At 48.5% G+C, this 23243-nt stretch overlaps 1 protein-coding gene across 2 annotated transcripts in view; it reads left to right on the top strand.

The window, feature by feature from the left end:
• Positions 1-21773, top strand: part of Loxl2 (lysyl oxidase like 2) — an 81559-nt gene extending 59786 nt beyond the window's left edge. For both annotated transcript variants that reach the window (XM_052191099.1, XM_052191100.1), the window contains exons 8-14: positions 1403-1570; positions 3986-4148; positions 8406-8649; positions 15284-15399; positions 16349-16485; positions 18505-18616; positions 19228-21773. In XM_052191099.1, the coding sequence (XP_052047059.1) occupies positions 1403-1570; positions 3986-4148; positions 8406-8649; positions 15284-15399; positions 16349-16485; positions 18505-18616; positions 19228-19307 (1020 nt within the window). In that variant the 3' untranslated portion in view covers positions 19308-21773. The remainder of the gene's footprint in view (positions 1-1402; positions 1571-3985; positions 4149-8405; positions 8650-15283; positions 15400-16348; positions 16486-18504; positions 18617-19227) is intronic.
• The last annotated feature ends 1470 nt before the right edge of the window (positions 21774-23243 follow it).

Raw genomic sequence — 23243 nt, 5'->3', positions numbered from 1 at the left:
GGAAGTCTAACCAATGCTACAAAATACCCAGGATCTCCTACACAATGCTCTTCAGCAGGCCTTACATTTTTGGGGTGCTGTGTGACATATGTCATAGAGCTATTATTGTCTGATTATTTAAATCGACACATCATGACAGCAGATGTGGCAGGCTCCTGCTTAGACAGCACTTCTCGACCTTAGCACCAGAACACCAAGGCACTCCTAATGCAAGTCGCTATCCTTAACCAGGCCATAGGTGGGAGCCCGGCATCAGGCAGCTGAGCTGTGTGTTCCCTGGGGGTGAGCAGGAATGCAAACACAGGGAAATGCCATCTGGAACTGCCAGAAGTATTTTAAGAGATTCCTGGTAAGTCTGCAACCCATGGCCAGCTGTAAGTCCCCAATGTGCCGGGTCATTCTCCAGATGAGTCAAAGTTCAGTGATGTCACAGACCTTCAGCCAAAGAAATGAGGCTTTCCAGAACCTTCTGGTGGTCAGTAGATAAAGCTGAGCCAGGTCAGATGCCTGGATGTGATAACAGAAGTGCTGGATCCCCACTGCCAACAGTTCTCACCTTTCCAAAGACCCAGGGTCAAGGCTATGCCTCTTGAGTGCAGCCCCAATGCGGGAGAGTTAGTGTTTGCCACAGTGGCCAGCCAAGCACTGCCTGGCCTGACATGGGGCTCCCAAGGATGTCAGCAACCATGCTGGGCAGAATCAAAGCATCTGAATTTTATCACCTAGGTTTGCTGCTGCTGCCACCCTGCCCCCTCCCCAATGTTTCCATCTTCACCAATGGGATTGGTCCCTTCCTGATTCCCCAAGGAAAATACAGTCAAGCCAAGGCATTGCAGGCTCCGTGTCTGCTGAGGCTTCTTTGCTCTGACCTGTTTCCAGCCACCTTCTTATTGTCCTTGTGTTACCTCTTCCTGTGCCTGCTGCATCCCTAGGGGCTCCTTTCTCCTTAGAAAGACATCATCAGTCTGGTTGAATTGTAGCATTCCCATATGGTCTCATGTGGCCTTAATTGTCCCCTTAGAGACCACACCTCCAGAGTGGGTAGCACTGGGGCTCATGTATAAGCATTAGGGAATGGGATCTGGGATGTGGTTTAGTGGTCAGTGGCCACTGGTATCTCTTAGTGAATGGTCAGATCCAGCAGAATCCAGATGCTATACACATAATGCATGTTACCTCTTGGGAGGTGCTACATTCCCAAAAGAATGGTGTTCGGGAGGTCCAGACACCCGAGTGAGGTCTCACTGAGTTCATGCTGGCATAATTTGGAATCCACAGGGCTTATAAGGAGGTTCTGAATCCAAGGGTAGCCAGGTACGACCCCCCCCTGGCTTGGAGCTAGTGGCAATATGGCGAGACCCTCCCTTTCATCCTCACGACCCGTGTTTCTTGCTGTCCACAGGTGCGCCTGAATGGAGGCCGCAATCCCTATGAGGGCCGAGTGGAGGTGCTAACAGAGCGAAATGGGTCCCTTGTGTGGGGGACTGTATGCGGCCAGAACTGGGGCATTGTGGAAGCCATGGTGGTCTGCCGGCAGCTAGGCCTGGGCTTTGCCAGCAACGCCTTCCAGGTAAGTGGTCCTAGCCTCACAGCCAAGCCCACCCTCCATCCAGCCTGGCCTTTCCCATTGTCAGTCAGCTCCTCCCTTCAACTAACTTTCCCCAGCCTCAAAGAAGGGATACAATCAAGCTAACCCTGGGCTAAGGCAGGAGACTTCATTTTACCCGTCGCCATCGCCATAGCTCCTTCCTTGACATCCCAAACTCTGGAGCAAGTCTTCCCTGTCCCAGTCTCAGTTTCCAGCTACAGAATAAGGAGTTCCAGGTGTGTCCAGCTATTTGACATTGTGACACAATCTTGTCAGTTACAGAGCTCATACTGTACCTTCCAGTCACAGAAACATTACAGAGAAAACTCATAATGTTTTAAGTAAGTTTTCGGTTTTGTGTTATGTGGTATCCATGGTTACGCCGTGCTCCTTAAGATCCTTTGGGGCCCACTCACTGCAGGTTGGACACCTCTGGGTCACTTACTTCGGTCTGTGGACCACTGCAGTCTGCATGTTTGGGTTCTCTCTAGGCTGAGGAATGAGCCTGAGGTGTCCTGTATGCTGTTTGTAGACAGAAGTCATCCTGTCTTTGAGGAGAGTGAGGAGACCTCAGCCCCGGGATCAACACTCTAATGCTTTAGTTCACTCCCTTGAAACCCTCTTCGGCTGGGCCCTTCCTCCTCGGTGTCTCTGACTCTTTTTTTTACTGATATGCTGCCAAATCTCCAGGCTGTGCTCTGGACTCTTGTCACATTGGCTACACCTTTCTCCCAGGGCCACCCTCTAATGACCTAAGGACTCGAGAGAGCCACTCAGCTCACCCTAGTCCCAGCCCTCTGTCACAGACAGCACAGGGCAGCACATCCGGGTTATTCCCAATGCCATTCCTGCATGATAGTCTGTGGCAAAGTACCCACACCTCTGTGCCCTAGGTATCCCACCTGTGATAAGGAACAAGGGGTCCATAATCCTCAGTGTCCCTACTCTGAGCATTTTCACAAATCAGGACAAGACTTGTGGTCCATCTTGTCTGCTAATCTAACTCTATTTCCTGGTCCCACATAGCCTTTCCTGGGGCCTAAGGAAGGCTCTCAGCATCCTCGCTGAGCCTGTTAGTCTCCCATGGATTGATATGGGCTGAGACAGGAATGCCTGTGTCCTCCATCTGCAGCTCATCATTCTAGTCTCCAGGAGAGATGTGGCTCACACCATCTGGGAGCTTAGCCTCCTGGGGCAAACTGGAAACACACACACACACAAGCACACATGCACATGCACATACGCACGCACGGGCATGCGTGCACCCACGTACTCATTCACTCACTCACTCACGCATGCACGCACGCAATCTGATTCTCCACGTAACAGATCTACTGACTGGCTGATTTTCTTCTCTGACAGTTCATTCCCAAGACACCGAGCCTCAGCTTGGAGTCTAAAACAGCCTCCCAAGACAAGCTCTCTCTCTCTCTGCTCAGGGCCCTGAGTTTTTACTGTGAAGAATTAGAAGGATTTTGAAAAAAATCCAATAGGATCTAGATACAGTCATCCCTCAGTATGCCTGGGGGAGTAATATGGGACCTCCATTAGAACATGATGATCCAGTTCGCTCGTGAAATGGTGCCACGTTCCTTTAGAATCTACCCGTGTCTCCCCTGAACTTCCTGTCTTAGGTGGTCTGCATCCCTAGTATAATGTAGACATTATGCTTCTTGCTGGGAATTGTACTTCTTGGAGCAAAGTGGCCCCAAAACGTCTATACATGTTCAGCATAGTCTCTATTTTAAAATATTCTTTTTTTCAGTCCAAGGCTGTGAATCAATGGCTATAGAACTCAAGGAGAGAGGGCCAACTCCCCACCTCTATAACTTACCTAAAACTGTGCATCTGCCCATCAATCAGTAGACGAAATTTATTTATTATTTATCTATGTATTGTTGCTGAACCAAGTCGACGCATGACTAACCTTTGGAAACTTCCGGAGCACAGGCACTTATGTTCTCTTGCACACCCTTTACCTGAGCCCTCCACCCTTCTCTGGTTTTCTCTATTGAATCTTCTTGAAGTGTGAGAGTGTATGCTAACAGTATGTTTGAAGTTCTGTTGCTTAAAAAGGCCCAGTAAATCTCAGCATCATAAACCCGGGGGCTCCTCAGTCAGCATTCTATAAAGTACTTTCCCTAGAATTAAATCCAGAACTTGAATTTTATAAGACAACTAATTATTGACATACGTGAATAGATTTTTCCTCTCCTGCAAAGCCAGGGTTAATCCTAGAAGTTCATGCATTCTGTCACCAGCTAACCACATAGCTGGGAAAAATGACTCTCTGTGCCTTGGCCATCTCCATCTGGAAAATGGGATCATAAAACCATGAGGGTTTTGTGAAGCCATTCAAGGTGACCTGCTAATGACTTCTTTGGTTGATTTCTCCAGGAAACCTGGTACTGGCATGGAAATATCTTCGCCAACAAAGTGGTCATGAGTGGGGTGAAGTGCTCAGGGACAGAGCTATCCCTGGCACACTGCCGACATGACGAGGAGGTGGCTTGCCCCGATGGCGGGGTACAGTTCGGTGCTGGAGTCGCCTGCTCAGAAAGTAAGGAGGTCAAAGGGCTGCCTCTCACTCTTCCCACTGTTCCAGTTCTGGAGGAGTTCAGGGAACCGTCCGTCCCTCTTCCCAAGACTCTGGGTTTCACAGTGTGTGCTCAGGGTGGGGAAGCACCAAGGATTCTGGGATTAAAAGGAACATATGTCACTTACTCCCCAAACGCAGGACTCAGCTGATGATATGGCAAAGAGGAAACAGGGAAGAGCTAGTTTTAGGAATGTGTATCAGTTACTTTCCTCACTTTTAGTACCAAATGTCTAACAAAAGCAGCTTAAGGAAGGAAGGGTTTATTTTGGTTAATAGTTTGAGGATACAGCCCATAGTGAGGAGGAGGAGATTATATATCATACATTATACATTATATCTACATTCTGGAAGCAGAGAGAGATGAAGGCTAGAGCTGCCCTTTCTATGGGGTCCACAACCCTAGCCCATGGATTAAAGCCACCTCTGTGTAGCATAGGCCTTCCCACCTATGGTGATTTGAATAAGAATGGCCCCCATAGGCTCATATATTTGAATACATGGTTCCTTGGCAGTGGATTCTCACTGCCCTACACATACAATCCGTTTTCCTCTTTACCTTTCTGCATTTTTAGCTGCATTTCCTTCTACATCACCATTACTGGATGTGTACACTTGTCCACCTTCCTTCTATACTGTACAGATTATGCAGACTCATGTGGGACGCGGGCACAAGGCTCTTTGGGTTTCTCCCCCCAAGCCAGGCGAATGCTGACGTCACTTCCACTTGCCTGCTCAATTTCCAGTATTCCCATTGCACTTGAACCCAACATCTATATCTGCTACTAGAATATTTGGTAGCTCCATATCTGCCTAATTTACCTCCAGGGTACCAAGCTCCGTGTAAACTATGTATAGTTAACCTATCCTGAGTTCAAGGGAAGCTCACCTCCTCTCAGAAGGAGCAAACCTGATGGGTACCACCTCTCTGCTCTGTTCATCTCAGAGTGCCTAGGGAACCAGGTCCTCGGAGCTAACCAAGGAATCTACATCTCAGAAGAGTTACACCATGGTGTTGAGAAAGTTTGGCCACTGAGCATTGCCACGCATGGCATGCCCTTGAAGGGAAGGCTTTGCCAGATGATTGGGCCCCCTGATGGGAATCCTCTCTATGCCCACATCCCACCTGGATGCCCTCCTTACCTACCCTACACCCCATGCCTTATTCAGTTGAATGCATTCGTTCAACAGGCTGCCAGCTCCCGGAAATGCCCGTGAGCTTGGTACATTCCATGCCTTATTCAATGGAATGAATTTGCTCAACAATGCTCAATGCTGCCAGCTTCAGGAAATGCCGTGAGCTTGGTGTTCACTGAGACCCAGATATGGGGGCAAGGTCGCTAGCAGAGCTGCAGATACCATGCTGGGCTCTCAAGAACTTGCAGAAGTATAGGGATAGTGGGGGAATGAAGCTGTTCCCCATGTACATGGTCAAGAAAGACTTCACTGGGGAAGTTAGTTGTTATTTGTTTCCTCTTTGAACTTGACAAAGCAAAGCTCCAGACCACACACTCTTGAGACAATTAGGTGTGCTCTAGTTCCATTCCTGTTACTGGGATAAATGTCCTGATGAAAAGTAACACAGGAGAAGAGTGTGTATTTGTTTCCTAATTCCAGTTTATATGTTATTATTGCAGGGAAGTCAAAGCAAGAACTTAAAGCATCACATTCGTGGTCAAGAGTAAAAATAGACAAATTACCTTTGTTGCCTAGCTTGCTCTCTGCCAACCCTTTCTACCCAGGGAATGGTACTGCCCATCACAGGGTGGACCAACTGACAATAAGGCTTCCCCTGATAGACATGTTCAGTGGTCAGTCTGATCCAGGAAACCCCTCAGCTGACACTCCCTTCTCCAATGATTCTAGGTTCTGTCAAGCTGTTAATTAAAACTCACCAGCAGCACAACATGCAGCTGTCAGAAAACTGAAATCAGGGATTTCTGCTTCTGTTGGAAATCAGTCCTAGAAGACTAGTATTCTTAAGCCTTTCCATTCAAGACGCCTGAGACAGTTTTACGTGACTTTAACTACAGAGGTCTATAAAATAGGTACACAAATCAAACCTTTGCTGCTTATAAATCACACATTTGTTATACAAGAGTTCTTTTGTATGCATATAATTTTATCGTTTATTAAGGATGAAATCAAGTTTGCATGGCTATGGTTTCTATTGCTATGACCAAAAGCAACTTGAGGAAGAAGGGGTTCATATCACTTAAAGGATTCCATTCATCACTGAGGGAAAGAAGCCAGGCCAAAAACTCAGGGCAGGGACATGGAGGCAGGAGCTGAAGCAGAGGCTGTGGAGGGGTGCTGCTTACTGACTTGCTCTCCATGGCTTGCTAAGCTTGCGTTCTTATGGCGTGCAGGACCACGTGCCCAGGGATGGCACCGCTCTCCATGAACGGGGTGGGACCTCCCACATCAATTATCAGTCAAGAAAGTACACCCACAACAGGCTTGCTCACAGGTTAATCTGGTAGGGGCATTTTCTCAGCTGAGGCTCCCTCTTCCAAAATGATTCCAGCTTCTTGTGTCAAGTTAACATAAACCCTAACCAACACACATACTAAGAAGATGGGTGTACTTTTTATGTTTGCATAAAGAAATAAATCTTGATAAATAAGAGTTGATCAGGACCTTGATATATAATTGTTGATGCTAAGAACACCATTTGCATAAATACATAACACAAAGCAACAGAAGTATGTTTAGGGCCATCTCAGAGATGATTGGTAATCTGTCCTTATCCCAAACCAAAGTTCTTTTAATATTTTTTAAAATGAAATTCAAGTCAGCATCTCAAGCCACATGTTTGAAATGGAACATTCTAATACAATACAATTAAAGGCATGCTGATGTGACATTTATTTGCAAATAGAAAAATATTAAAAGTCTTTGTTCCTGTCATTGAACCATGTTTCTACAAGAATAGAATATTTATGTACAGTAAAAGCACTGTAACTCATAACATATGGAAATCTTGAATATGCACCAACTTGTTTCTGGCCATGTTGTCTGTGTGACATATACAATGTTGTATGTTCAAAACCAAGACTGTGGTGAAGTCACGCAATGTAACATGTGTTTCTAGCAAGAAACACCTCAGATTCATTATGCATTTGATTTTTGAATTAATTTCCAGATACTGTGTATTCAGAAACCTTTTACTGTTCCCAAAATTCTCAAGCACCCCTCCACAGCCTCTGCTTCAGCTCCTGCCTCCAGGTCCCTGCCCTGAGTTTTTGGCCTGGCTTCTTTCCCTCAGTGATGGATGGAATCCTTTAAGTGATATAAACCCCTTCTTCCTCAAGTTGCTTTTGGTCATAGCAATAGAAACCATAGCCATACAAACTTGATTTCATCCTTAATAAACGATAAAATTATTGTTTATTAAGGATGACCCCCACACTACTTACACAGCTTTGTATGGGGGTTTCAACCCACAATTTATGGAGCTAGGCCTAGATATTGTGACTTGTTCTCTGACATGTATGCTTTAAGCCCATGTTTTTTAGGAGCCCTGAAGTTCACATCTGTAGAAACAGGTTCACACACACACACACCAACACATACACACAGCATGGGCAACATCCTTTCTGTCTGTGTAAGCTCTGTGCTATGCTGTGACAGAAGGGAATGAGTAAAACTCTCAAAGCCTTAAAAATCAGGCAGCTCTCTCTCCTGGAAATTTCTCTGCTAGAAATTCATCTATGGTAGAGATACAGTCTAAAAAAACAAACACACACACACACACAATTTAGGTCCAGATTGATTATAGGATATTGATCACAGGCTTGTCTTTAATTAAAAAAATGACCTAGTATCTGATGTATAACAACCCTAAAAAATAGAAGTCAGTGGTGAGGAAAATATTACAGAACCATAAAATAAATGTCTCAGTGTTCAGACATCAACAGTAAAGGTACATTTTAAGGGGAATGGCATTAGTAGACCATAAATCTACATCCATGGTAGAAGAGATAGAATCAGAACAGATGATCTGAGGAGCCCTTGGGTGCCTATCAACCTCTGTGTCAGCATTTTTGCCCACACATACTGGGAACTGAAAAGGAGTATTAAGAAGACCTCCAGCAAAATGAAAATGTAATTGAGGGTGACAGGAAGGTTGCAAGGGGAGCCCTAGGCCAGCTCCAGAAGGACATGTAAAATGAGGGCACTTTTCTCATTTCCTGTCTGACCCATGTCTGTCTTGCCCAGCTGCACCTGACCTGGTGCTTAACGCTGAGATTGTCCAGCAGACTGCCTACCTGGAGGACAGGCCCATGGCCTTGCTGCAGTGTGCCATGGAGGAGAACTGCCTCTCAGCCTCCGCTGTGCACACCGACCCCACCAGAGGCCACCGTCGCCTTCTACGCTTCTCCTCCCAGATCCACAACAATGGCCAGTCTGACTTCCGCCCCAAGAATGGCCGCCATGCATGGATCTGGCATGACTGCCACAGGTAAGTCACCCCTCTCTTGGGTAGTCAGTTACCCAGCTTGGTGTTCCAGACCTGGGATCTAGAGTCAGCTCAGGGGAAGCCAGTCTCCATCCCCAGCTCGCTGGCTGCCCCTCCCCCTTTCACCGAGTCCCTGCCTCTTGGCTCCAGTGCCTTTGATCCTAGGAGATATGCTAATCTGAGTGCCAGTGCCCTCCGGGGGGCCTTGTCAGCAGTTTCCAAGCACTTGCACAATACATTTGTGTTCTACAGGGAATGTTCACATATGCAGCCTTGGACCCTGTGTCCATATAGAAATATATTTTGCATACTAATATAGGATTTTTTTTAGGTTAAAAATTAAAGTTAGCCTACAAAGTAATGGGTTTCAATTTTTATTCACATGGCCATACTTTTAATGATTCCCCTCCCCCCCCACTGCAAATCTCCCTTGTTCTTCCTTTTTACTTAGTAGTTTTGATATCTCTAGAAGACAGAGGGTAGGGAGATAGGAGCTCCAGGACTGAGAGTCATGAGACCTGGTGTAAGCCTGCTAATTCCCTGACCAGCAGCCTGACAGTTGGCCAACTGGGCCACATTGGGACTTCTGGAGGGCTTCCTTCCAGCTCATCTGTGGCTGTGATCCAGGTGCTGTGAAGACTGGATCAAGACAGTAGAATAGAGGGAAATCCTACAGCCAATCCCACCATGGCCCATAGAAGCTCCCCAGACCTCCTCCCTCCTGTTTTCCTTTTGCTCTTCTTGACTTGAATGCAGACATTTTGTTCTCAGTCTGGACAAGTAGAGGATACTGGATGCACGTGGTTGGAACAGCAGCTGCCGTTCCTTGCACCAGGGACCCCTCTTCTAGAGGTCCACAAGCTTCTAATAGATCTTGTTCTCTGGGCTCAAATAATCCATTTGGGACAGGAAATGTTTGCACTCGATCACTGCCTTTCAAAGCAAGGCCCTTGGACTGTTGTATCCACCATCATGGCGACGCCCTGGGCATGCTCAGTGCCAGAGCTGGCTGCAGACTCATGAACCCATGTGCATTTCAGTAGGACCCCCAGAGGTCTGGGCACACATCAGAGCCCAGGACGCTCCATCTAGGCTTCCATCCAGCTCTAACACTGTAATGACGTCAGAGGCAGTTGCAGTCCCATTTGGCCACTCCAGGTAACAGGTCATCATATTCCATATAACTGCCCAAGATAATGTAAGAAGTTTCAGTTCAGAGGTCTCAGGACGGCCCGTTGGCTCTAACCTGTGCTGCTTCCCCTGCTGGCTCTTCCAGATGTTCACCAGGTACCTCCTTATGTTTCCTTCTTCTTCATCTTATAAATTATGATCTACTCACATTTAAATCAGTCTGTGGATAGAGTTATACAACTTATATGAAAAGAAAACACTATGACCCCATGTAGGCTTCTGGTTTTCCTTTGAAACATCTAGCTGGATATTATAAATATACTAAAGCCCAAGGAATCACTTGTCTTTGCCACAGTCTAAGTTGGAGTATAATTAAAGTCTTGACAGTCTCTTTCCCATGTAGTGGGAAGCCAGGACAGCAGGCAGCTGAGGCTGCCTATGGGTCTATAAGTGGAAGGTAATTATATCCCAGCCTTGCATATGGTGGCCCACCCAAGATTACATGGTAGGAGCCTCCAAGTACCATATGCTTACCCTCAGAGCCATCAGCGTGTGCTCTAAGAATAGTCATATGGTGACATCATGGCGGCGTTGCGATCTGGAGACCCGGGGACACTGATACACACGCACGCGCGCGCGCACACACACACACACACACATACACCACCTCAAACTTTTCCTGTGGTCTCTTTTTTCTTTTACTTACAAATATTCCTATCGATGTTTGGGAGAAAACATTGATAGGAATATTTGAAAGAACGGTAGAAAACATGAAGCCAGGCGGTGGTGGTGCACGCCTTTAATCCCAGCACTTGGGAGGCAGAGGCAGGCAGATTTCTGAATTCGAGGCCAGCCTGGTCTACAGAGTGAGTTCCAGGACAGCCAGGGCTACACAGAGAAACCCTGTCTCGGGAAAAAAAAAAAAAAAAAACCATGAGCTAAGCATATGACCCTTCAGGCACCCCTGATTTCTTGCCAATTGGACAAGGTGTTGGGGGTAACACCCTCAGGGTTGTTTTCTTACATGCATCATGTCCTTGGTCAGTGACCTTGATATAGTCCCTCTTCTGTCCTTGTACCCAGGGAATGGCCCCATATCTTCTTAACTAACACAGCATGACACAGTTTTGGTGTGAACCAGACAGTTAGACACAGGTATCTAACAATGACCGTAAGAGCCAAGGAACTTCATGAGACCCAGTGCACACATGCTCTCAGCCCCCAGAGCTCTAGGTCACTCCTCTAGGCTCACAAGTATTGTGTTGCTGCATTTTCTGAGACCGTGGTGACCCTGGATTCCCTATCTAGCCAAAGATGTCCTTGAACTCCTGATCCTCCTGCTCCCTGCTGGGATTACAGACATGAGACCCTCTGCCGAGTACTCTGCAGGCTCACTGCGAAGACCTTTCAGGGAACTGCCTTTAGCTCAGTTGGGTCTCTTGCGGAGGAGAGCTAGCCTGCCCTTCCTAACTCAAGAAACTTGTTTCTGAAAGGATCAGCATTCCATTTCAACAGGTTGACAGGCATTCTGAAGCCACGAATGCCCCCCCCCCCAGCAGGAGAGCCTTGGCTCAGATTAACTGGAACAGGGGAAACAGCCACGCCCACATTAATTAATGCTACAAGGAGGAGCAGAGCTCTGCTCTTGAAGACCCTAAGTTGAATCACAAAGGTTAGCACTCTTGAAGGTTTATACCATCTGGACACAGAGGTATAAACCTTCAAGAGTGCTAACCTTTGCGATAAACACATCAGTGGTGTCCTCTTAGATGCATTTATTGTGTCCTTGCAGCCTCAGAGCCCTCAGTGCAGTCAACTACATCCCAGGGGTTTGCCCTTCCCTCCTTGGGAAAGTGAGGTGGAATGGATGGAGCTGGAGGAGCAGGGAAGTAGGCCCCCAGCACAGACTATATCCCTGGGAGTCAGGAATGGCACAGAGGCAGAAAGGGGAGTGCCAGTCCAGCCAGTCTGCCTCCCCTGGATGCCTAGCAGGCCTCCCTGCCCGATACCAGGTCAGAATCCATAGATGCGGTGAGGCCTCTGAACCAGTTGGAGGCCTCTCCGTAGGCCTGCTGCATGCAGATGACAAGCTGGATTCCGCTGCAGAAGGACCCCTGCATTTATGGCTGTCCCTAATAAGATTGGAAAACACAGGAGTCTCTCTGAAGTGAGGACAGGAGCTTTTCCTCAATCTATAGTAACACTGTATCAAAACATATACCATTTCCTCTGAACACACTGTGTCTGTCTTCCATAAACATTTCCGCCCAGCATGACATACCCCGAGAGGAGTGTCAGGTCTCAGGACACAGCGAGAGCCCTGGAGTCCTACAGTAAAGGCCACCTTTCATTTTATCTAGATTACAAGGACTTCAAAAGCTGTGCATGGTAGCCCATGTCTGTAATTCTAACATTCAGTAGTCAGGGTAATGAATTTGAGGCCACATAGTGAGTCCAAGGACAACTTGAGCTAGTCTGTCCCTGTGTCGAGGAAAACACGGAGTGTGATATAGCTCAGTGACAGAGAGAGCACCTAGTATTCCTAGTGCCACAGGAGGGAAGTCAAACAAATACAAGAATTCTATCAAGCACCAGGCCACACTCCCCTTTTTAGTATTATGAAATTTCTTCCCAAGTTTGCAATGTCCAGTGTCTACCCTTAGACAGATTGATAAGGGGCCAGTGTGGTACCTAAGTCTTTTTCTCTCTTGCCTTCCCAGTGCCTATCCAGCATCTTGTGGCTGGAAGCCTGTGGAAGGTTAGCTTCTGTTTCTACCTCAGATCAGTTAAGAGGGACATGTGGCCTCCAAGGGTGTCTAAAAGATAAAGCAGACACTCTCCAGGACAGAGTCAGCAAGAAGCAGGGGGCCATGAAACCCACGGTTTCCTCCCCAGGACCCATTTCTAGGAGGAAAACTGAAGCTAGCGAAGACTAAAATCCAGACTGAAGGCTGTCTGACTGCAGGAGGCCGCTTCACAGCGGGCCGTCTGTGGCTCCATCGGAATCCTGTTTAGACAACGGAACATAAACGTACTTCCCTGCAATCTTTCCAGCCTCTCAGCGAGTCACATAAGCCCCTCTCTGAGGGAGCAGACATTTTTCATTCCGTGAGTCAGACACATGTCTCATCCGCTCCCTGCGGGGAGCCAAAATAGACTCCCTCAAAGTCATCATTTCATCTGCTACAAAATGCTCCTTGTAAGGGCTGTCCGCTGGCCCTGGCCCAGCACCATTTTACCCACAAACATGAATGACCTGGGGAAGTCCAACTTAGCAACTTCTGACGTTATTTATATAGCACGAACAAACATGGGAGAAAGAAGAGAACCTCTCATTTCCTCTCTGGAAATCCTTTGCAGCACCGGCTCCCCTCCTCCACACGTGGTGCGGAAGCTCCAGGCTACTACAGCAATAGTCAGGCTGGGTGACAGGACCCCCAGAAACACTGATGTGGGGAGCAGTCGTCCAGTGGCCAATACCGAGAATGAGAGAGAACGTCCTTTTGTATAGCCTTGTGTGGGCTCTCTCTCTCTCTCTCTCTCTCTCTCTCTTTGGGTTTTTTGTTTGTTTGTTTGTTTGTTTGTTTGTTTTTTGGTTTTTGGAGACAAGGTTTAGCCCTGGCTGTCCTGGAACTCACTCTGTAGACCAGGCTGGCCCCGAACTCAGAAATCCGCCTGCCTCTGCCTCCCAAGTGCTGGGATTACAGGCGTACCTGGGTTGGCCTCAGACTCATTTAGGCAACTGAGAAGGACCATGTTCCTCTTGCCTCCACCTCCTCAGTGCTGGCTTCACAGGCCACCATGCCTGGTTTTTGTGAGACCAGGATGGAACCAAAGGCTTCCTGCTTGCTAGACACGCATTCCAACAACCGGGCTGAATCTACAGCTCTGTGTCATTTATCTTATCTGGTCCCCACCCCGGAAATTGGCAATAATATTCTTGCTTTACCCAAGAGGGAATTTAGGCTGGGCATAAATGAAGCTAGGGCTTCTGCCCCCACTGTGCTTTGGTCTTAAGGGTCTTTCTTTACTAAATGTCCCTGCAGTGGTGGAGACGGGTGTGTTAGAATAGTCGCAGGTCTAACATACACATGACAGGTGGAGTTGGAGCTAAAGCCAGCCTGAGATCTTCTGTCCTGGGCCTGCATAATGAATAATTCTGGAAACCCCTCGGCTACCCTCAGAAGCACAGTTCCTTTGGTTGTCCTGAACCAGATGCGTCACTCTTCAGGACATCTGTTCCCAATTTCTCCCAAGTGACGGCATGGTCCATTGTAAACAATCGGCCAAGGGAACTGCTCCCAGCTTGTGCGGGCGACACTGAGCTAGCTCCCTTCTATAAGGAACCCCAGAGATTTGCTCTCCTGAGCTGCTGCCACATCCCTCCCTGAGAACCACCCACTCTTCATCCCAGAAACCGTCTAATTTGTATCCTTCCCTTTCCGGTTTGATTTGCTCAATCTGAGGAGCATGCTCCACCCCCCTAGGCCAGAGTGCGCATGCGCCCCACGTACCCTTCTTTGGGAACATGGCCTGTTTCTTAGTGACTCTTGTTTTTCTGTAACTGCTACCCCACCCTTCCCCCTTTTTATCTTCTTCCTTCTTTCTATATTCATACTTTTTTAAAAGGGTGATCTTAAAAATTAATCTGTTGTAATAGTTTTATGCAAGTAAGAAAAAGCCAATAACCAAGGAAACTAATCTAGGAAGGTTTGTTTAGCTTAAAGTTTGGAAGGTTCAAAGTCCTGGTGTCCAAGGGCAGTAGGTGGAAGCATATCTGTGTGGGGTAACACTTGAAACAAGGAGGCAGAGAAAGAGAGAAAGGAAGGAAGGAAGGAAGAAAGAAAGAAAGAAAGAAAGAAAGAAAGAAAGAAAGAAAGAAAGAAAGAAAGAAAGAAAGAAAGAAAGAAAGGAAGGAAGGAAGGAAGGAAGGAAGGAAGGAAGGAAGGAAAGGAAGGAACCGTGGTCCTGAAATCCCCTTTGAGGCCCTGTTCCCAGTCACCTAAGACTCTCCTCAGAGGCTGCACCCCTGAATAGACCATAGTGTCCCAATAGCGCCCCCCACAGGAAAGAAGATCTTAATACATGGTCGCTTATCAGATCTGTAGCAAACCTGGAGAAAGATTTCCACGTGGGAGTGGGCTGAGAGCCACTGAATATTCAGGAAGGCCCCTGTGTACTACAAAGCTTATTTCTTGGGCTGATTGAATGCCACACACTGGGCTGTCTGTCAGCTGGACTCACTGACACCGCAACACGCCCTCATTAAGTTATGTCATTGCCGCACAGCCATAGGGGATCAGGGTGTGACAAAAAGTCTGACAGCCCTGCCCGGAAGTCTTCGATTTGGCCATCCTTTCTCTCATTTCTTTTCCTCACCCCTCTCCTTGCCATGGTGGCCCCTGCTACCCTGAGGTTCTTCCAGAAGCAAATCACAAGCTAGGAAGTCGCTTGCAGGCAGCCGTGGTTCCAGACACTGACCTTTGGCCCTGTCTCTGGCCCCCAGGCACTACCACAGCATGGAAGTATTCACTTACTATGACCTGCTGAGCCTCAACGGCACCAAGGTGGCTGAGGGCCACAAGGCCAGCTTCTGCTTGGAGGACACTGAGTGTGAGGGAGGTATGTGTGAAGGGGACGGGCGGGGCTTCACAGAGCTTTGAACACTCCTACTGAACATCTGGATAGGGGCCACACCCAATAACTCTATGTTATTCTGTCCACTACTGGGTGTTCATGTGGCTTTTTTTTTTTTTTTGCCATTTTTGACATCTTTTATGGCTACAGATTGGAGTGGGAGGAACGTTGTTCTAAAGTGATCTGTCCCCCAGAGCAGCTCTCACCGACAGAGAGAGGGCTGTGCAGCCTCCAGGTGAGGTCTGCCCACTTGGCCATGACTCACATGCCTCCCTGTCTGCTTGACACAGACCACTCTTCCTGGGTGTTCCAATACCAAGCTCTTCTCCTCTAACAGCCTATAGAGCCCTGTGATGTCCCCAACATCTCTTCCTGACCCCCCTACACATGCCACTCTGCTTCTACCTTGGCTAGGTCATCCATCACACCTTACTGGAATTGCCTGGCTTGCCACTCTGACACACCAAGGGACAGACATTTGCCCTCTACCTATGGCCCACATGAGGATCTAGATGCTGGCATGGATGCATAAAATCACATAGCAAAGAGGTTTTGAATGCCTACTGTGTACAGACAATCTGTGAGGGACCAAGAAGGCAAATCAGATATGAGCCCATAGGCCAATAGTGACCTCATCTTAAGATAAACAGTAAACACAGATCACTTCTCCCTATCCCGAGGCAAAGGATTTCACAGAAATGCCAACGTAGTCCAGACTGGTCAGGGAGTACTTTGTGGAGGAAAGAACTTGAGTCAGAATTGGAGGGGTTGCTGGCTTATTGATCGGGAATTGAGGGAGGAGGTTCTGTTGAGATGAGAAGGTACCAGAAACCCGCATGAGAAGGCTGGGATAGATCAGGGTGGGAGGCCTGGGGATTGGAAGAAGAGGTGGGCACTGTGTCGAGTGGTGATGCTCTCCTCTGCCCGCCTACAGACATTCAGAAGAGTTACGAATGCGCCAACTTCGGAGAACAAGGCATCACCATGGGCTGCTGGGACATGTACCGCCATGACATCGACTGCCAGTGGATAGACATCACCGATGTGCCCCCTGGGGACTACCTGTTCCAGGTAAAGTGGGCAGAACCCAGGGCTGCTGGGAGGAGGGGCAGCAGCTTCCCCCAGCCTCCTTCCGGTGGGTGTCCAGAAACGAGGCCAAGTGCCACATTCAGAGGCCACCCTATCTGTCAAGCAATGATCATGAGGCCTGAGGGACAGAGACTGCAGGGCATACTAGGAACCTATGGTGCAACCGAAGATAGAGACAGTCATGCATAACTCAGTTAACCTCAGGAGCTTGAAATCAAAATGCATCTGTGAGCTGATTTGAATTTTAAGTCAGGAGTTGGTTCTGTGGCCTCTGAGGCAACCCCCATCTCCAGCTTCTCCTTCAGCCGCCATCCTGATTTCCTCTTGTCTTCTCACCTTGCTTTGGTCTGTTCTATTGAAGCTGAAAGCAATTGCATCATCCTGGGACGGTGTGATTTTTTTTTTCCTTCCTTGGGAGGATCTGCAAAAGGATTATTCTCCATGCATGTAAATGAAACTGTAAGGCTAGAAAGTCAAACTAAGGACAACCTGGCCAGGAGACTATTTTGTGAAGCCTTCCAACAACCCTGGCTGGAGGAAGAGCCAGGGAGCCCTGGCTTCGACCTTCCTGTGGACAGTGGTGGCCGTGTGGCAGGGTGCATCTCCCCTGCCTACAGAGGACTCATTTCCACATAGCCTCACTCTGTTCCATGTCCTGCTTGATCTATTCGATGGCAATGTGTGTGACTAGAAATGGGTCATTCTGCCTTGAAAGCATTCCTGGTGGGGCGTTTAGCCAGTCCATGTCTAGCCCGCAGTCTCTACTGCTAGACACGCCCCTGAAGAGCCAACACCTGCAGAGCAGTAACCACAGGGTGCTTTGAAAGGAGGCCTGAGCATCATGAGCTTGAAAAGCAGACAGCCAGGCACTTTCCAACCACAAGTCGAGCCCAGAACCACAGCTGGCCTGGGGGCAGAACTCTCTTATTTAACAAATGGACTTTCGTGGCTACGGCTGTGTAGACAATGCTTGGTGGCTCCCGTTGGTAGCTTGCGTCCCTAGGTAACTGGGTATCATCATATGTGCTGAAAGGGTCTAAAGATCTCTGGTAGCCCAGGCTGGCCTTTGCTCAGGCAGTGCACTGACCCATTGACTCTCCCAGTGAGGGGACACTGCTAGTACACTCATGTCACCGCTAGGCACATGCAGGCCACAAGTCTCTACGTGGTGTTCTTATCCCCTACACTGTATAATCAGTATGCCGTGCCTCTAATGACACAGAGCTATGGATGGCCTAGACTGTAAGTCAACAGGACACAAGAGCTAGCCTCTGTGGCAGACTGTAAGGACTGGACGAGGACTCCGGAAGGGAAGACGTGGCCAGGGGTACACAGACTCAGAAGCAGGAATGGGTGGGCAGATAAGTTTCTGGTGGTCCTTGCTTTGTCTACTCCGGTTTCAGAGACTTCAATCCACTTCCTCATATGCTCCTGGGCTTTGCAATCTTGGGCCTGAGTGCAGAGAGGGCTATGAAAAAAATCATCTAGTTCACCCCAGCCCTTCCTCCTGCATGGGGCATACCCACCCTGAAACCCTGACTTGAACCCAGGTTGTAATCTGATGCACTCATGTGCATCCATCAGGGCACTGCCTGGACCTCAGTGTGTGTGTGTGTGTGTGTGTGTGTGTGTGTGTGTGTGTGTCATTATTTACTTCATCTTGAGTGGGTGAGGTTGTAGGGTGGGTACAATTAAGATTTAGGGAGACGAGAGATCAAGAAAAGATCAGGCTGCCCCAGAGAAGGACATTTAACAGTTCATCTGAATGGACAGTGCCACATGACACATTCCCTGGGCACGTTGTGGTTAGCAGGCCAGGCACAGGCTTCCAGAGTGGCCCCTACCAGGCCAGGATACAGCATCAGACCCAGTTAGCTTCATTCTGCCACAGTCTCCCTTAGGGAAGACCCAGCCAAACTGTTAGGGACACCCGGCCTCTGCCCTGGAGTGGAGGGCAGCCAGAAAGGCAGTTGCATCATTCTCTGTGTTGATCCTCTCCAGGTTGTCATTAACCCCAACTATGAGGTGCCAGAATCAGATTTCTCTAACAACATCATGAAGTGCAGGAGCCGCTATGATGGCTACCGCATCTGGATGTACAATTGTCACGTAGGTAAGTTCCCTCAGCAGCCCCACCCTCCTCAGGAGGCTAGGATGCAGGACACAGCTGCCCTACTTTCTCTGGGGCCAGAGGCAGCTACTCTGGGAGAAGCTGGGAATGGGGCCAGAATCAAATTCCTAGCTCGGAAAGAAAACCAGAGATGCATGAAGGCCTGGGTGGGGACTGGGTGTTCACAGCCAGCCCTGGCCAAGGAGAGAGGGTGGCGCAGGACTGGCTGGCCTAGCAAGAGCAGACCCCAGGTCTATATAAGGGCTGGAGCTAAGGACATCAACCCACCACTCATGTGACCACAACTATGTGGGCATCAGCAGTTCCTGGGCTCTGAGTATTGGGTTTTGCTGTGAACCACTCTCCTGCCTTGTCACCAACAAAGAGGTTTTTCCTTAGGGAACAAGGAGGAAAGCAGCTTTTGTCCCTGTTGGCATATGACAGGCCTTGTCCCTGATAGCAGTGAACATTGAAGGCACTGTGTCTATTTAAACGCCCTCTGAACTTTGGCAAGGTACCTGTGAAGTGCTTGGCCCCAGCGCTCACCAGCACCACACTGGTGGGCCACTGCTGAGACTGTGCTGAAGTCTGTCTCCTTGACCCCTGCTTTCCAGGTGGAGCCTTCAGTGAGGAGACAGAACAGAAGTTCGAACACTTCAGTGGACTTCTAAATAATCAGCTCTCTGTGCAGTAAAGAAGATCCTGGGCCAGGCATGATGGATGGCTCATGCCTGTAATCCCTACACTCGGACTGAGGCAGGAGGATTGCCACAAGATTTCCACTCTGGACATTAGACCAAGCTTCAGTTTTCAAAGAAAGGAAGAAAGGAAGGAAGGAAGGAAGGAAGGAAGGAAGGAAGGAAGGAAGGAAGGAAGGAAGGAAGGAAAAATGACTTAATGGTCACTTACTGACTCCTGGGGGAATACTGATTGCCACCTCTTTGCTAGCCAGATCCAGCTGAGAAGAAAGGTACTCATTCACTCCCCAGACACTGCTGCATGTCCCTGTCCCGAGGCTTTAGGGGCGGGGCTCAGGCACATGGCCATGAGAACTTGATGACAAGTTTGAGCAGCTTACCCCATCCGAGCTTTGGCACAACCCAAGGGTGACGTCACCGTGTGCTGCATAGGTGGGCCATCTTCTTCTGGGAACACGGCAGGTATGAACTCAGCAACTGCAGAGGTGGTCAAGCCGAATTCCGTTTTTCCCCCTTCTTAGGTCATTTCTGGAAAACTTGAATATCAAGACCTCTGTATTAAGTTTTTTTTTTCTTCTCATTTGTACAAACTGCTTGGCAAAAATCAACTTGAGGAAGGAAGGCTTTGTGTGAGCTCGTGGTTTGAGGAACCAATCCGTAGTGGCAAAGAAGGCATCGCATCAGGAGCAGGAGGTGTCTGGTTCCAAAATTCACTATATAGCTGAGGATGACCTTGAACCTCCGAGCCTCCCGCTTCCCTCTCCAGAGTGCTGGGGATCGAACCCAGGACTTCACACCGTAAGGCAATGTGCTTTCTATCAGTTGTAGCTGCTTTCTGAGCACTTACCTTTCTCAGTTGCTTTAAGCGTGTATGTACGTGTTCTTTGCCTTGCCAAGCTGCACATTTTCCTGTGTCTCTCTGCTCCACTTGCTCATTTTTGACTGTAGGTCTGAGTGAGAGCAGTGAACAGAAGCATAGCACAGCCCGAATGCCAGCCTGTCTTAAAACGTCCTCCGCCGCCGCCGAGCAAATTCGTCCATCATTCTTGAGTTAAGACTCACTCGAGGGCTCGGAACACAGGCAGGATGCGGCTGGATTCTTGCCAGGGTGTAACACGACTGGCAAGTTCAGTTCCAGATAGACAAGAGATAGTCCTTGGTTCTCACTGAAACCTCAGGTACCAGGCCTCCACTGCCCACCTTCCTCTTGGCGTCCTGGTCTTCCAAACTCGCACCCATTCAGCTCTGCTCTCAGGGCTCCAGGGCTTTTGGACCCAAAGTTTTAAGCTCTTCCAGATTCCTCCCTCAAGCCTACTCCCGAAGCTCAAGTACTCCACGACCGCACGTCTCACCTCAGTGATCGGTGATCAGTCACAGTTCTAATCTTCTGTATTATACTTGACAAAAACAGCTTAAGGGAAGGCTACTTTTTGGCTTATAGTTCCAGAGTCCAGTCCCTCGCAGCAGGAAAGGCATGGCGGCAGGAGCAGCTGGCCACGTTGCATCCACAGTCAGGAAGCGGAATGAGGAAAGCATGGGCTAAGTTTGCTTTCACCTTTCTATTCAGCCTACAACCCCAGCCCGTGGAATGGTGCTACTGGTGTCTAGGGTGGGCCTTCCCTCTTCTGTTAAAGCTCTTCTGGAGGCACCGCCATAGACCCACCCGGGGGTGCTTCCATAGTGGTTCTAAATCCCATCTAGGTGATAATCAAGATTATCTATAACAACCTCTTCCAGTTAAACCGACATCTGTAGTCCATGCATTTATAGCCACAACTTAAAGTACAATAGCAAGGCATACATCCCAAGGCTTCAAGGGATGACCGAAGCCTTGGATGGTTCTGAGACAGGATAGGAAGAGAAGATCATTGGGGAACATGCAAGGGGCCCTTCACCTCAGAGTCTGGCTTTTGTCAGCTGAGAATCCCAACACAGATATAACATTGTGAATGGTGCTAATATAGGGACAGTATTCAATTTTGTTTATTTATATACGATTATAGATATTTCAAGTAAGAATGTTAAAATAGCAAGGAATTATGCTTAAGGCCAAATTATAAATGGTCTTTTTTCTTTCCTAGCTGTAAACATACAATTTCCTACAACTTTGCCAGAAACCCCATTTACAAAAAAAAGGCATATCTCAAGATCCCTATGCTACCCTTATGACCCATGGTTTTGTCTTAGCCGGGCTCAGTCCTATCCAAGGGACCTCTAGAGCCACCTTATAATCTTACTATCAAAAGGGGGAAGAGATTGGGGGTGGGACTTAGAGACCAATGAAGCAATACCAAAGGCTTTGGGACTCCTGTGTGTAGCTAGTTATCGGCACGTAAGGACTCTTGTCCTTTGGGAAGCCCACACCTCAGCTCTCAGGTGGCCCTTACCCGTTCCCTGAGCGACCCGTGTAACTTAAATTTATATTTAAAATATTTTAAATAAACGTTTAACTCTCTGCTTCATTCTGTCTCATCTTCAATTTCTTCTTTGCAGCAAAGTCAAAAAGGATCCAGAGGTCCCTAAGGGGGAAGGGTACTTGAGGCTGCTGTCTGTGGTGTTCCGCCGTCTCCTGCTGCCCCGCCAGTAACAAGTCCAACTTGTGCTACCTGTCTTATGCTGCGACCACATGTCCAACAGGAGACACTTAGGGGAGAAAGGCTTTAAGCGCATGGTTTGAATCAGAAACAGTTTGAAGCTATGGCCAAAGGAGCAGGGAGCTGCTTGCTCAGATCTCAACGGACCAGGAAGAGTCAACATCCCCCTTCCATTCAGTCTAGGACCCCAAACCCTGAGATGGTGCTCCCCACACTCAGGGTGGCTCTTCCCTCCTCAGTGGGAAATGTGTCTTCCGCCAGATTCTAAATCCAGTCACGTTGATGGCAAGTTAGTCATCCCACAGCTCTAAGGAACAATAGCGTTTTTGTCTATACCTATGTAACTAGTGTGCAAGGGTTTTGTTGTGACAGACATCCTAGACAGACAGTAGACACGGAGGAAAGTGTTCTTTTGGGCTCAAGGTTCAGTCCACCGTCGGCTGGTTCCCATGGTACTGGGAAGAGACTATGTCAACCGTAAATTATCTCCTCAGCGGGGCTATCAACTGGGTCCTAGGCTATGCTCACAGTCCACCTCACTGCACATACTTGTATGCTAGAGCCAAATGTTCCTGAAACATACCTAAGTCCCATTTGGACCGCTGCCCCTGGGCCCAGTGCTTCCTATACCCACAAGTGTAGCACACATTTAGTTTGACACAGGAATGGACCCAGTGCCTTCCAAAGTCCCCTGTGACCTGAAGGGCTGCACCAGTACAAGCTGCAGCCTGGAGAAGCAAGGTGAGAGACCTGAACGGCAGCAGAGGGTCGACCGGGGCCCTTCTCCAACAGTTCTTTAGCAAAACATGGGTGAGGACACAAGTGTGTCAGAACCAGGCAAGACAGCTAGCCACAGGGCAATTTCCCTAAGGAAGAGGGGTGTGCCTTAGCAGAGCAGGCCTCCAGCACTCCCTGGGATCTCCTGTGTTAAGAGTGTGCTGGCCTTAGCAAACCTGATAGACCATGACCCCCAAACTCCAGTGGGCCACGGTGCCTCCAACACTACACTCAAAACTCAAGTAAGGCGAGCACTGTCTTGTCCTAGACTGGCAGGTTCACTGTTATCTGTCAGCTTTGTCCGCACTTACTTTTCAAGGCTCGCTTAAAGAATACCCAAGCACTACCACATCCACCACTCTCGCATGGCAGGATGGCATTCCTGAAATGGGGGAGATTGAGCAGGTGGCATGGAGCAAGTAGCACCTGCTCCCCAAACAGGGCCACCTGTGCACAAATGCCCCTGAAGTTAAGATGGGATCCTCCAGGTTCAGTAACCACAGACCCACAGTAAGAGATGGGACAGCACCCCCTAGTGTCCCTCAACACCGCACTTGGAAG

Source organism: Apodemus sylvaticus, chromosome 8, assembly GCF_947179515.1.
Source record: "Apodemus sylvaticus chromosome 8, mApoSyl1.1, whole genome shotgun sequence".
In the NCBI taxonomy this organism is placed as follows: Eukaryota; Metazoa; Chordata; class Mammalia; order Rodentia; family Muridae; genus Apodemus; species Apodemus sylvaticus.
This window is presented reverse-complemented; position numbering and strand designations above follow the sequence as displayed.